At 34.0% G+C, this 12855-nt stretch overlaps 2 protein-coding genes and 1 long non-coding RNA gene across 4 annotated transcripts; all 3 read right to left on the reverse strand.

The window, feature by feature from the left end:
- On the reverse strand, nucleotides 1174–1920 carry LOC104757076. The gene is made up of 3 exons (XR_762365.2): nucleotides 1872–1920; nucleotides 1739–1792; nucleotides 1174–1233 (listed from the first exon to the last, which is right to left on the reverse strand). It is a non-coding gene; the product is annotated as an uncharacterized LOC104757076 (long non-coding RNA).
- On the reverse strand, nucleotides 3540–6302 carry LOC104757077. 2 transcript variants are annotated; one of them, XM_010479788.1, is made up of 3 exons: nucleotides 6094–6302; nucleotides 3933–5735; nucleotides 3540–3837 (listed from the first exon to the last, which is right to left on the reverse strand). In XM_010479788.1, exons 2-3 carry the CDS (start codon nucleotides 5699–5701, stop codon nucleotides 3639–3641), a joined length of 1968 nt encoding a protein of 655 aa, XP_010478090.1. In that variant the 5' UTR covers nucleotides 5702–5735; nucleotides 6094–6302; the 3' UTR covers nucleotides 3540–3638. The 2 variants fall into 2 exon arrangements, with proteins under 2 accessions (XP_010478090.1, XP_010478089.1); XM_010479787.1 differs by having other exon boundaries at nucleotides 3933–5741.
- LOC104757083 (protein EXECUTER 2, chloroplastic) lies at nucleotides 8860–12783 on the reverse strand. The gene is made up of 11 exons (XM_010479793.2): nucleotides 12351–12783; nucleotides 12136–12252; nucleotides 11971–12036; nucleotides 11420–11526; nucleotides 11257–11338; nucleotides 10386–11060; nucleotides 10163–10289; nucleotides 9912–10078; nucleotides 9733–9807; nucleotides 9395–9487; nucleotides 8860–9313 (listed from the first exon to the last, which is right to left on the reverse strand). Exons 1-11 carry the CDS (start codon nucleotides 12666–12668, stop codon nucleotides 9206–9208), a joined length of 1935 nt encoding a protein of 644 aa, XP_010478095.1. The 5' UTR covers nucleotides 12669–12783; the 3' UTR covers nucleotides 8860–9205.

Genomic DNA, 12855 nt, shown 5'->3' on the forward strand with positions numbered 1-12855 from the left:
TTGATTGGAAAGCTTCAGTATCTGATTATAACTCGTCCAAACATTACTTTTGCAGTTTCTAAGCTTGCTCAATACTCATCTGCTCCGCGAAAGTTTCATTTTCAAGCTGCACATAAGGTACTTCGTTACTTGAAGGGTACCATTGGACATGGCTTATTCTATGGAAAGGATGATGACTTCTCGCTTCGAGGATTCTCTGATGCAGATTGGGGAGCTTGCCCTGATAGTAGGCGCTCTGTCAGTGGCTATGCTATTTCATCGGTCAGTCATTGGTATCTTGGAGATCCAAGAAACAATATATGGCTTCGATGAGCTATGTAGAATCTGAGTATCGAGCCATGAGTGTGATTACCAAGGAGTTGTTGTGGTTCACATATATCTTGAAAGTGCTCCGGGTACCTTTCTCTCTTCCAGCTTATTTGTATTGTGATAACCAGGCTGCTCTCCACATTGCGAGTAACTTTGTTTATCATGAACGTACGAAACATATCGAATTTGATTGTCACAAAGTTAGAGAGGCGATTGACGATGGTATTCTCAAGACCATGTTTGTTCGCACCGCCAATCAACTTGCTGACATCTTAACCAAAGCTCTACATCCGGCTCTCTTCAGTGCTAATATTGGCAAGATGGGAGTCATCAACATCTACTCGTCTCCATCTTGAGGGGGGGGATATTAGATTGTATATATTGGTTAAGATTATTAGATTAAATTCCGGTTTATTAGGAATCGGTTTAGGACGGTTTAGTGTATATAATACATACTTGTAAATTTTGTTACGATTGAGAAATACAGAAAGCATTTCACAGATTCATCTTTTTCATCTTTGCTCATGAACTCAAATAGAGACATAGTGGAAGAGGAAGGAATAGCTTTGGATTACTAAACAAAATCTTTTTAAACTGAACTAGTTTAAACTAAACAAAAATAGGAATGCTTGACAAAGCTAAGGTGTCTACAGAGGAACATAAGCTCTCAAACAGAGTCAATCTCGACAAAAAAATTCAACGTGTACAAGATCATAAAAGTATAGACAAAAAAAAAAGAGGAGGAAACTAGATTCAAAAACAGAATGAATTGAATTGAATTTAAAAGTATAGTCATCATGCTGCGACTTGTTTTGTCCCTTCTTCTTTTTATCTAACGTGGTGGTGATGGTGATGGAGAACTGGTGCAGATAGAGAGGAGAAAGCTGTGGCTTGTCGGATCTTTGGTATATGTTGCCAAGAAATCTGTAAGAAAAGAACGAATTGAATTGAATCTAAGAGAGGAGAGAATCATCTACTACATGAGTGAATTGAATTGAAAGACATTGTTGAGAATCTACTACCCAGGCCCGGCCCACAGGGGAAGCCACTGAAGCAAAGGCTTCGGTCTAAATTTTTCAAAGCCTTTTTACTTAAAAATCTGTTAAAAAATATACATGTAAAAGGTCTTTTTAAAAAAACCAAAAATGTAAAAGGCCTTTAAAAATAAATTGTGGCCTTTTAGGAAACCTAAAACTTTAAAACACTAGAGCAAAATAATAATAATAAAAAAATCAAAGACAGCCTTACATATTCTCCAATTTCTAGTTTCTTCAACAGACTACTTTTGCACATATGTGAGCAAATTTAGTTTAATGTGATTTTATTTTTATTACTGTTGGTTATGTTTTTTTTTTTAATATGTTAAAAGGGCACGATCAAAAATTTTGGCATAAGGCACTCGTAAATGTTGGGCCGACCCTGCTACTACCTTTATTGATTGACTGACTTTGAGTCAAAGACATTGTTGGGATCTTCTCCATATCTGCAACAATAAGCCCTTCAATAAGAACCCACAAACCCATGAAGATGATAAAGAGATTGAAAAAAAGAAGGGCATGTACCTTTGAGTAAGGAACTCATGAGATCGTTCGATAGATGGGTCAAACCATATAATTCTATCGATTCCAGGAGAGTATCAAAACAAACATGCCCTTCTTTGAACGAATCTACAAGATCATAAAATGCCTCTGATTCTACTTCTTGTTATATAACCTGGTGGTGATGCGGAGCTAGTGGATATAGAGAACAGAAAGATATGGCTGTTGGGATCTTTGATATATTTTGTTAAGACATCAGATTGAATTGAAAGAATGAAGATTACCTTTATTGATTGAATTTGTTGTGATATCCTAAATCTACAAAATCATAAAATTACTCTAATTTTTAAATATTTGTATTTATCCAAAAAATAGATTTTTTTTTTTTAAATTTTAAATAAAATTCTACAATCTACCAATACTATTGTAATTTTTTTCATTACAAATAATTTTCTTAAATTTCTTTTTTAGTATTTTTCACTTCTTTTTTTTGGTGCGTGTGATGTTCAGAATAAGTTTTCTTTAGTATGTTTTATTTCAAGTAACTTTATACATTTATCTTAAATATATACATTATTTTAATTGTTAAGCACTTGATTAATATTTTCTCATTTTTTGTATATACCTTTATTTAACAAATTTCACCATTTTCAGTTTTGACATTAATTAATAATATAGATCACTCAAACTATTTCAATTATTTATATTATTTAAATTTTTAAATAATAATATGCACCAAATCCTTCTGCTTTTAATCAGTAACATGAATTTATAATTTAACACTAACAAACATAGTCTCAACCATTAAATACATATATATATATATATATGCTATAATATTAAATTATAATTGAAAATAATAATATACCCCAAAATTCATGTTACGGACTTTTAATCGATAACATGAAGTTACAATTTAACACCAAGAATTGAATAACCTCTTGGTTTAAAAAACCTTTAAATTTTGTGTTTGTTTCAATAAAAAACTCTTATTTTCTTTATCCTAACAATTGTACTCTTGAAATTAATCGTTATTCCATTAAATAATCGTTATTCCATTAAATATATAATAGCTGTATTTTCCTCTTTTCTAGCTTTTTCAAATATTTACACTATTATTATATGTTATATATGATAAAAATATCTAATTTTATATTGATGTAATCTCTCTTCATATTTTACTTTGATATTTTTTTGTTGTAATTTTTTTTCATTTCGTTTTTGGTTTATATTTTAGTAAGTTATTGTAAATTATTGTAAGAGATCTAATCTAACTATGTCATTTCCACTCACATTCCGTGGAATCAATGCTTCTAGCTATATGCCTTCAAAATCCTGTTTAAGGCCGCGTTTGGACTATCTAAGGTTTATTTCTATTACTCGATCGAGGTCAAAGGCTGGTAAATCCAAGATGTCTTCAATCGTTGTTTCAGTTTAAAAATAGGCTTCCTTAGGATTTTTAATTATGCCGAAATTTGTATACGGACCTAATGTGTACATGTTGTTACGAAAAAATTACAAGTCATTCAATTTAACAACTAGTTTGAGACAAAATGCCTTCTGTTGACATCATTAACATGAGCTGGGAACTGTGATAAACATGAGTTTTAAAGTTGTCTAAAAGTGGTAATGATCTTCTCATTCAATAAATTAAAACAAATATGTGAGCCTGTTAATTGAAGTTGCACCAGATTAAGACAAATGAAAGGAAAACACTTTCACAAATATAATCACAAAAACAAAAATAATGTATTCACATCTCTACAAATAGTAAGAAAACGTAACATATCGTTAACGAAGAGCCGAGGAAGTGAGATCGGAATCAATTAGAATCTTGAGGGATTTAGCTTTCCTTCCTGTAACGTTACCAGCTTCTTTCAAGAGTTGGACCAGCCTCTTCTTCTCGTCTTCCGTTACAGGATTCGCTGTCCCGAGCTTTTCCTCCCGAACCCCAACCACGTGTCCTAGCAGGGCAATCGCATCATCCAACCTATAATCACAACCGAACCACAAACTTGTTTGAGGTCAATAGGAGGACGTGCAAAAAAAAAAAAGAGAGAGAGAGAAATCAACACAAGTACATACCTGCCAACTGCATCATAAGCTCCTGCAAGGTTGCTGTACAATCCAAGTGTTTCAGGGTGATAAGGACCACACTCTTGTTCTAAAATACACTTGGCTTCCTCAAACAACTCAACAGCCTCTTCTATTGCGTCGAGCTGAATGCATGCTAAACCCATTTGGTTAAGTGCAATCCCAAAGAACGTCGATTGTTTCTTTCCAGTTGCCCGTAGTTTTGAGACAGCGCTCTTAAATGTGTTGTACGACTCCATATACTTCCCCATCATATAGTACAGCACTCCCATTTGAGCTTCAATCCCTGCAATCATGATTTTCTGACCAGGAGAATCAGAGTATATCTTGAGCGCCTTTTGAAGCAAGCTAATAGCTTGTTCCACCTCGTTCATAGACTCACAAATCACGGAGATATCTGTAAGACCACTTGCAATCTCTTCAGGAGATATGTCTAGGTTATGCGACTCGTATATCCGGAGAGCATTTTCACAATAAGATTTTGCTTCTCGCACTTTTCCTGTTCGATTATAGAGATCAGCTAAACGGATATAAACTGAACCGACAGCTGGATGGTTCTCTCCTTTTGCTGTCTTCAGTGCTGTCAGAGATTTCTGGTAAGCACAAATTGCTTCATCAAACCGAGACAAAGACAAGTACGAGTCACCAATGCTAGTATCAACAAAAGCAACCTCAGACTCTTGTCCATTTGCTGCCATGGCCATACTGGCTAATACCAAATGCTCGAGGGCATTCTCATGATCTCCCTTAGTCTCACATATAAGACCCATTAGTCTTCTATCTGCCGCCTCAGCGATTGAACCTGGTAAACCGGTTTCTTTATGTATAGAAAGCGCCGTTTCACACACCTGCTGAGCCTCATCAAACCTTAATGCTTGTACAAGAGCCTCAGATAGGTATCTGCATGTTTCACCAACTCTTGGGTCATTTTCTCCCAAAACCTTCTTCTGAATGTTCAGTCCCTCGGTATAACAAGATATCGAATTCTCTATCTGCCCCACCATAGCATAAGTGTCACCTAACTGCATCAGACCAGAAAATTTAGCAAGAGCATGCTCTTCACCTTCTTCGACAACTGGAATCTCAACTGAGCGCTGCAGAACCGGGATTGCCTCATTGTACTCCTTTAACTTACAATGGATAGCTGCTGTCACATGCAAACACATGATCCATTCTAAACACGGTTTCCCATTCTCTGCAGAAGCCTCAAACAATTTAGCTGCTCTATGAGTTAACTCGAGACCTTTGTGGGTACTATCACCAGAACTAACCAAGTTTCTCGCTTGGTTCAGTAAAAACCGTGCCAGCTCTACGTTTTCAGATGAAGGCTCTTCATTTCCATTTTGCAACTTGGTGGTGGTGGTAGTTCCTACTTTCTTCTTCCTCGTGCCACCACCAACTCCCACGTTCGATCTATTCACATCCTTCTTACCAACTCGTTTCTCCATATCCTTGGGAATGACATCCAAACCCAACTTTGAAGAGTTTGACTTGATATCAAACTCTTCTGGCTTTGCCACTTCGTCCTCCTCATCTCCTTCTTCATCTTCCAAAACATCAATACCTCGCATCTCTCCCAAAGCAAGATGTTGTAGATCAGAATCAATCTTTGACTCATCACCGTAAGATCCAAAGCTCTGCCTCGATGGAGACTGATTAGAACTCTGCAATTCGCAGAGATTCTTACATAGCTCCTCTATCGTTGTGTCGAACATTCGATCGACATGTGATTCGTCAACAGACCCTCTTCCTCCTTCCATTATTTTATAATTCCTCCAAATAAAACAGCGTTCTCTGCAACTACAACCGTAACGCAAACATCATCATCAATGGAGCAGAAGAACTCAAAAACAGATGCACAATAACAGAGAAGCCTCGATTAAACCCGAGAAAAGAAAAAGAAAATGAAATAAAGGCAAATCATTTAGCAAGCCCACAAATTGAAACATAAAAAGAATGCATTGATGGCACATATATCATTATCCAAATACGCAAATCGCCGCACATATCATTATTTTAACAGACCCTTTCATTACAATACATTGGCCATTATAAGACAAAGGCAATAGTTTTTCAGAGATTGATGAATTATACAGCGGAAAAGAAATCGAAATGGGGACAAAAGGAGAAACATAGAGACAAGTTTTCTAACCTTGTTTTGAGATTGTGTCGGAATCGAAATCCTCGGAAGGAGACAAAGAACGAAAAAGAAATCTGGAGAGAAGTCTAATTGTAGAAATGACACAAGACCAGAAGAAATGGGTCGGAAGGGTGAGAGAGAATTGAAATTTCAACCCTTTTTTTTTTTCCTTTTCTCTTTTTCTCGGTGGAATGTCAAAAAAGAAGGAGGAGGAGGAGGAGAGGAGGAGCGGGAAGAGAGAGAAATAAATAAAAAGGGAATAAATAAAAAGAGTTTATTCTTTTTTTTTCTCCAATGTAAATGCCGCCATTGCGCTGTCTCACGGGACACACACAAACAAAAACTGCATTTACTTTTCCGATTCACCTAATTTTGGAGAAACTGATTTTAAAAGTTTTTAGCAATAATAAGAAAACGTACTTAAGTTAGTTATCAAGATTATTATTATTATTCACTAGGTATTGAGTCATTTTAATAAAATATTTATTACTAGATTTCTTTAATATATATATTTATTAAGTTATTTAATAATATATTCAAAAAAACATTTTTAATATTCTAATGGAGAAATGTAATCTTAAAAATTAACTTTATTTTTACATGTAATTAACAAAAAGTTGACATATTGTTTTCAACGAGCTTTTAAGTTCAATTTATTAGTAGAGATTAACATTTGACTATCCTAGATTAACATTTGACTATCCTAGTTATTCTTAGCATGATATTGGGAAATCTATATTTACCGATTTTGCTGTTGGTGTAATTTACAAATATCTCACTTATATATATTGAGAAAAAATTACAATCAAAATATGTAAATGAGGGATACAATATGACTAAATAAATAATGATTAATGCTATGAGCATATGATAGATAGTTGCACTTTTTAAATAATATTTAATATACTTAAATCCACATCTCTTATTTAGTTCTGTTTTCTATTTGAATATTATATAATTATTAGTTACCTACAAATATACATTTGGACATATGTATATTCTTATGTTTATTCCCACATAATTATATAATTAAATATATTTATATCTCTAAATGTTTATATGCTCACATATGACATCATCATATACGGTAAAGTGTTAATTTGAAATATATGTAATAAACTCTATATTTTTAAGATTTATTTGTTTATCAGTATAAATTTCTTTCTTTTTGTTTTAATTGCTAAAAGCATAAATACATTGTATAAAACACTATAAATTTCCAAAATAATCGTATAAAAAATTAAAAAATATTAAAAATATTAATTGAGGACCACTCTTAAAATGACATAATGCTAAATAATTCAAATTAAATATCTGAATTCATTTAATTAATTATTTGAATTTTTTTAACATAACTCAAACATATTTATATTTCCAAAATCAATCATTACTTCATAAGAAACCAAAATTTATCAAATTAATAACCTTATTTATTAGACATACTACTACTCAGTCAATCAATAAGAAGATTACCAATCAATCTCAAATTTGAATATAACTAAACATAAATTATCACACATTTCATTTATAACTCACTTATAATATATATATATATTAATAAAATGAATATATATATATATATATATATATATATATATATATATATATTCATAGAGGTGGAATTGCTAATAAAGAATATCGTTTTATAGGAAAAACATATTTTATATTGAAAAAAACTAAAGTTATTAAACATTTTGGCAACTATAATAGATTATTTATACAGTTAATCTAATATTTAATGTAATTACTATTTATTTTTCTCCGCACAATGAATGTACTTACTACTTGTAAAAGAAAAAATAATTATGAGTGAAAATAATACAATAAAAAATTTAAAATCAAGAGATGAGACAATCTAAGTGACTCCATTAAAAATAAAAACTTTATTTTTAAGAAAAATCCATAACCTTTAGTTAAGTCAGTAATCCTTTACAAAAATTTATTCTTATAAATATATTTTAAGTAGTTTTTTTAAAAATACTTGCAAATGGTTGGTTATTAAATATTTGGATCAATTGAAATATTAATATAAATAAATGAAAACAATGTTTTCTAAGTAACTTAAACATAAATAGGATTGCAATTACATGAGTGGTAAATGATTGCAAAGTTTATCTGAGTCATGTGATCTTAACTATTAAATATATCAAATGTTGCAATGGTTCAACTAAACAGTTAGAATAATTTCTTTAATATATTTTAATATATAAATAATTTATGAAGAATTATACTCATAGACCAAATATAATTAAATATTACAACGATTTATAAAATAAATCAAAATTTCTATAGACTTCTTATAGTAACGAGAAGTCATTTTAACAATTCAGAGAGTAGAGAATGATGTTAAAAATTATTCGATTCATCATATTATGAAAAAATTTATGTTAAAAAAAAGTTTGAAAAATTCTCAAAAGAAAAACAAATATATATATTTCTAAAGGGGAACATGTATATTTGAACTAAAACGAAAGTTTAAAAATTTCTCAAAAGAACAAAAACTATGTAGATTTATAAATATGTGAATATTTGAAAAAGTCACAACTGTTTGTAGATGACACAACTCAACCATGTAATACGACGAAAAATCACAACTTGTGTCTAGACTAGTAATTTACTAAATGTGGAAACATTATCCGGTTAAACAGCATGTTGGATTCGATCATTTTCTTTAGCAAAATTTGTAATATTTCGTCTAGCCAAACATATATATCGTTGTTGTTGCTAAGGGTCGTTAGCCGACGATGATAGTTTGGTACAGTTGAACCCTGTTTTCAATTATAAGTGATACCTTGTAGTCATTATATTGATCAAACCTGTCTTTAATAGAAGACAAAAACAAACTGATGTGCACCAAACAGGGAAAAAAACAACCCAAAATATGATCTCTACTGAACATTAAAGACCTACCCAACCAAAGCCGCATGAACAATCCAGAGACTATTTGGTTTAAACTTAATTATACATCATTAAACCAAAATATCTAAAAAACCAAAAACTAAATCAAAAGTTCTTGCTACTCTAAACACACTCTCCAGGTGATCTTGGTTTTAAAAGTGCAAGGAACAAAGAAAAGAGATTCTAGTTACAATGTAAGACGGCGTTTTGATCACTAACGATTTGGTCACTCAGGCAGTCTCAGACGGTTGAAAAGGACCAAGAAACTCTTCTGAGGGTCAGGGCCAATATATAGAAATCCAAGATCCGCGCCTTTCACATATGGTCCCATTCCCTGTTCAGAAAACCACATCCATTTAAAACCCGAAACACTAATAAATGACGGTTTGTCTCTGTTGTGTGGTCTACGTATTACCTTTCCGTTGAGTTTTAATAGCTTTCCCGCGACCCATTTTGGGTTTCTGAACTCAATGTCCGCGACTCTTCCTTGTCCTCCGTAACTCGCAAGCTGCATATATGTAAACATCTTCTTAATAAAAGCTTTTGATTAAAATGTCAGTGTGGTTGGAACCCATGAGATGTCTGTCTAAGCTATTGTGTCAATAGGAGACTATATCGTTTTTTACTCTTTTTCAAGTCAAGTGTTTAGCTTAAGCATATGGTTTTTGACTCTTTTATCGATTTACATGGCTGAGCATGCTTTTGTTTTGCTTCTGTAACTGAAGCTCAGGAGATGAGGGAAAGTATTATTACCACTCCCAGTTCCTCTGGAAACAATCCATGATCCGTCATGCGACTCCCATTCCCAATCCTTGCACGAAATGTCACCTGCCAAGAATTTTTGAACCTATCTTAGTTTCTTCATCTCATACAAAAGTGTCATGATTTCTAAACAAAGATTAAAAAAAACATTGTTCAAAAAGATATATAACCTGTCCAGCCGGCACATTTGGATCCCCTGTCAACTTTACAGCCTCAACATATTCAAAGAACTCTATATCTGATGAGTCGCTTCCCTCTGCATCCTCCCACCGACCATACTTACGCTTAAGTTGCACTATCTCCGTGCCATAAGGCCCGAATGCACCCACATATAGGCCTGCACTTCAAATTCAGAACATATTCCAGAACAAATAGCCCAAATCAAAAGAAAGAATATAAGACTAATGCACAATATGCTTACCGTCAAAAGGGTCTAGGTTGCTTTCAGGAGTTATGATTCTATTATATGATGTATAGTCAGAGAAACAAATTCCTTCTTGTGCATTTTCAAAACCAATCCTGACCATCTCATCCAGAGTATTAGATACCTAGAACAATAAGCGAACATTCTTTAAATTTTAAAACTCCTTGATCTGATTCTAGAGTTGAGCATTATAAAAATGGTATGAATTCAAGCAATATACCTTCAAAGAAGCTTTCTCTGAACCCCAGAACGTCTTGGCAACCTCTGGTGGCATCAGATCTGAAATTCCTTGAGGTGCAATAGCTGTTACTTGTTCCTTGGGCGCTCTGTATTGCCTTCTGACCATACTATAATCAAACACCTTTTCCCTAGGAACATGCAAGATAAAGGAATCTCTTTTAGCATCCATTATATCTGCTGAAACACGATCAGTATCATCATCTATAGAGGAATCCTCTATGTTGTGTAGAACCCCTCCGATGACAAGCTTAGTGTTTAAATGCTTTTCATAATCTGCACTATCCATGGATGAAATTTCCTCAATTCTGTCATTTTCTTCTTCTTCATCAGAAGAATCTGTTTCCTCAATGCCTTCTCCAACCAGCTCTTCAGTAGCATCATCACTACCTACAATCTCTTCCTCAGGGATTTTAATACCATCCATTACTTTCAACTTTAGCCCTGGGATTTTATCTTTTAGAAATTTTAGCACATGTTTGATTCCTTCTTCAGTTGGTTCCCCAGCATTCACTAGCTTATCTTCTTTTTTATCCACCTTCACTTCACTTCCTCGCACATCTCCAATGGATGGATCATCAATTGAGGCATTCGATGTTTGCGGTCCGCTTAAATAGGAATGCGAGGGAGTGGAGAGGCATTTCGTCAAATATACTACCTGAAAAAGCAGTTATGAGATTCAAGCACCATCCATTCGAAGTGGTTAATCAGCGCTTTTAAAGAAGAAGAAAAAGACAAGAAGGGTGACTGGACGAGCAACTAATCTTATACAATAATACAAGATACAAAAGTACAAGGATATACTGTCACCAAAACTGCTAATTACTTCTACAAATGTGATATGCTTAAATTACCTGCATAACATATCCTCCGTCCTTGTCTTTAACAACGAAAATCTCAAACAGAGGTATTCCAGCTGCTCCAGCCACAAGCTGTCTGTATGAAGCAGTTATGAGATTCAATTACCACCAACATTTCAAATAAAAGACTAAAATCCTAAGCATAACCTGCTCTCACCTTGGACTGTAACTCTTGGCAATAAACCTACCAACACCTGGAGTTATGTGTACAATTCTGCCAAACAGTTCCGCATAATCTCGAGGACGACTAACCCACCAGCCCACCTACGTAGAAGACCAGAAACATGATAATGCTTTAAAATTCCAATCCACAGTCCCTATAAAAGCATAAATTTTTTGACTAGAGGTTGATTGATCTTTGACAGGTTGAACAGTGAAACAATCAGTATTACTTCACTTGTGTCAGCAAAACATATATTCCTTCAACTAACAAAAATAGTTAACAAAACACGAAACCTTTTTTGTATCACTAACTAACTTAACAACTCTTGTAGTTTTCGTCTTTCTTGATTCAAGTGAGTAGGTGTCATCTAAGACTATATCATACGACACTTATTACATCGGATTAAGACGTCCAAGGTATCTAGTGAAATCTTGAATTTTGTTACTTTATGTATAATTTGGGTGTGTAGATGTGAGTTTAGGACTACTATCTTACATTATAAACAAGACAGAACAAAAAATATAAAGAAGGTAAAACACAATTACCAGTCCACTTCCTGTCTCATTGCATAACCTGGAAGCATCATGGTAACGCTCTTCGCTTATTGCAGTCTGCAAGGAAGTTTAAATCATATATCTAAAGTAAGTAAGAAGATAACATTAAGAGTTTGTATGTTACACCAAAAGAAAAAAGCACAGAGAGTCTCTAACCTGTAACTGGCGCATAATCTCAGCGACAGCATCATCAACAGTAGCTTCAGCAATAGCTTGTTTCAACTTAACCGCTTCTTCAAAGTCTTCTTTTTTAACTGCCTCTTCAAGTTGAGACTGTTACATAAGCTAGAAGACTCCAGTATTAGAAAACTATAACCAACCAGCAACACAACCAGAGTGAAAAAAAAAGAGAGAGCTTAGATGGATAGAACCTTGAGAAGAGAAACAACGGCCTCGATTTCTTCAACCTCGGAGAAGTGACGGTTCCAACGATCCCAATCCCACTTATCCTCAGACGAACTCGTGGTATCTGCGTCATCAACGGCGGCGCAATTTCGTAGACAGCTCAGAGACGACGGTGTTTTAGGGTTACAGGTTGATATAGAAGAAGCGCCGAAGGAGTGTCGTAGGCCGATAGATACGGAGAAATTAGAGCGTTTGTCCGCAACTTTAGGGATGAAGAGGAGGTGAAATCGAGGAACGGAGATTCTTTGACCAAGAAGGCATGGATGATGACGAGTTGTCGCCATTAGAGAGGACGACCGAACTGAGAAGGGTTTTTGCCTAATCCGACGACACCTCAAAAGTCTCTGTGTGGATAGGGGAAGATGATTTTTGTATTTGGGGGCTCTTTGGGTAAATTTGCCAATGGCCAAGGTTATCAGATATTTATATGCGATATATTCAATATTTTATTTGGAGATTTTTGTTTGTTGC

The sequence above is a fragment of the Camelina sativa genome, chromosome 17 (genome assembly GCF_000633955.1).
Source record: "Camelina sativa cultivar DH55 chromosome 17, Cs, whole genome shotgun sequence".
In the NCBI taxonomy this organism is placed as follows: domain Eukaryota; kingdom Viridiplantae; phylum Streptophyta; class Magnoliopsida; order Brassicales; family Brassicaceae; genus Camelina; species Camelina sativa.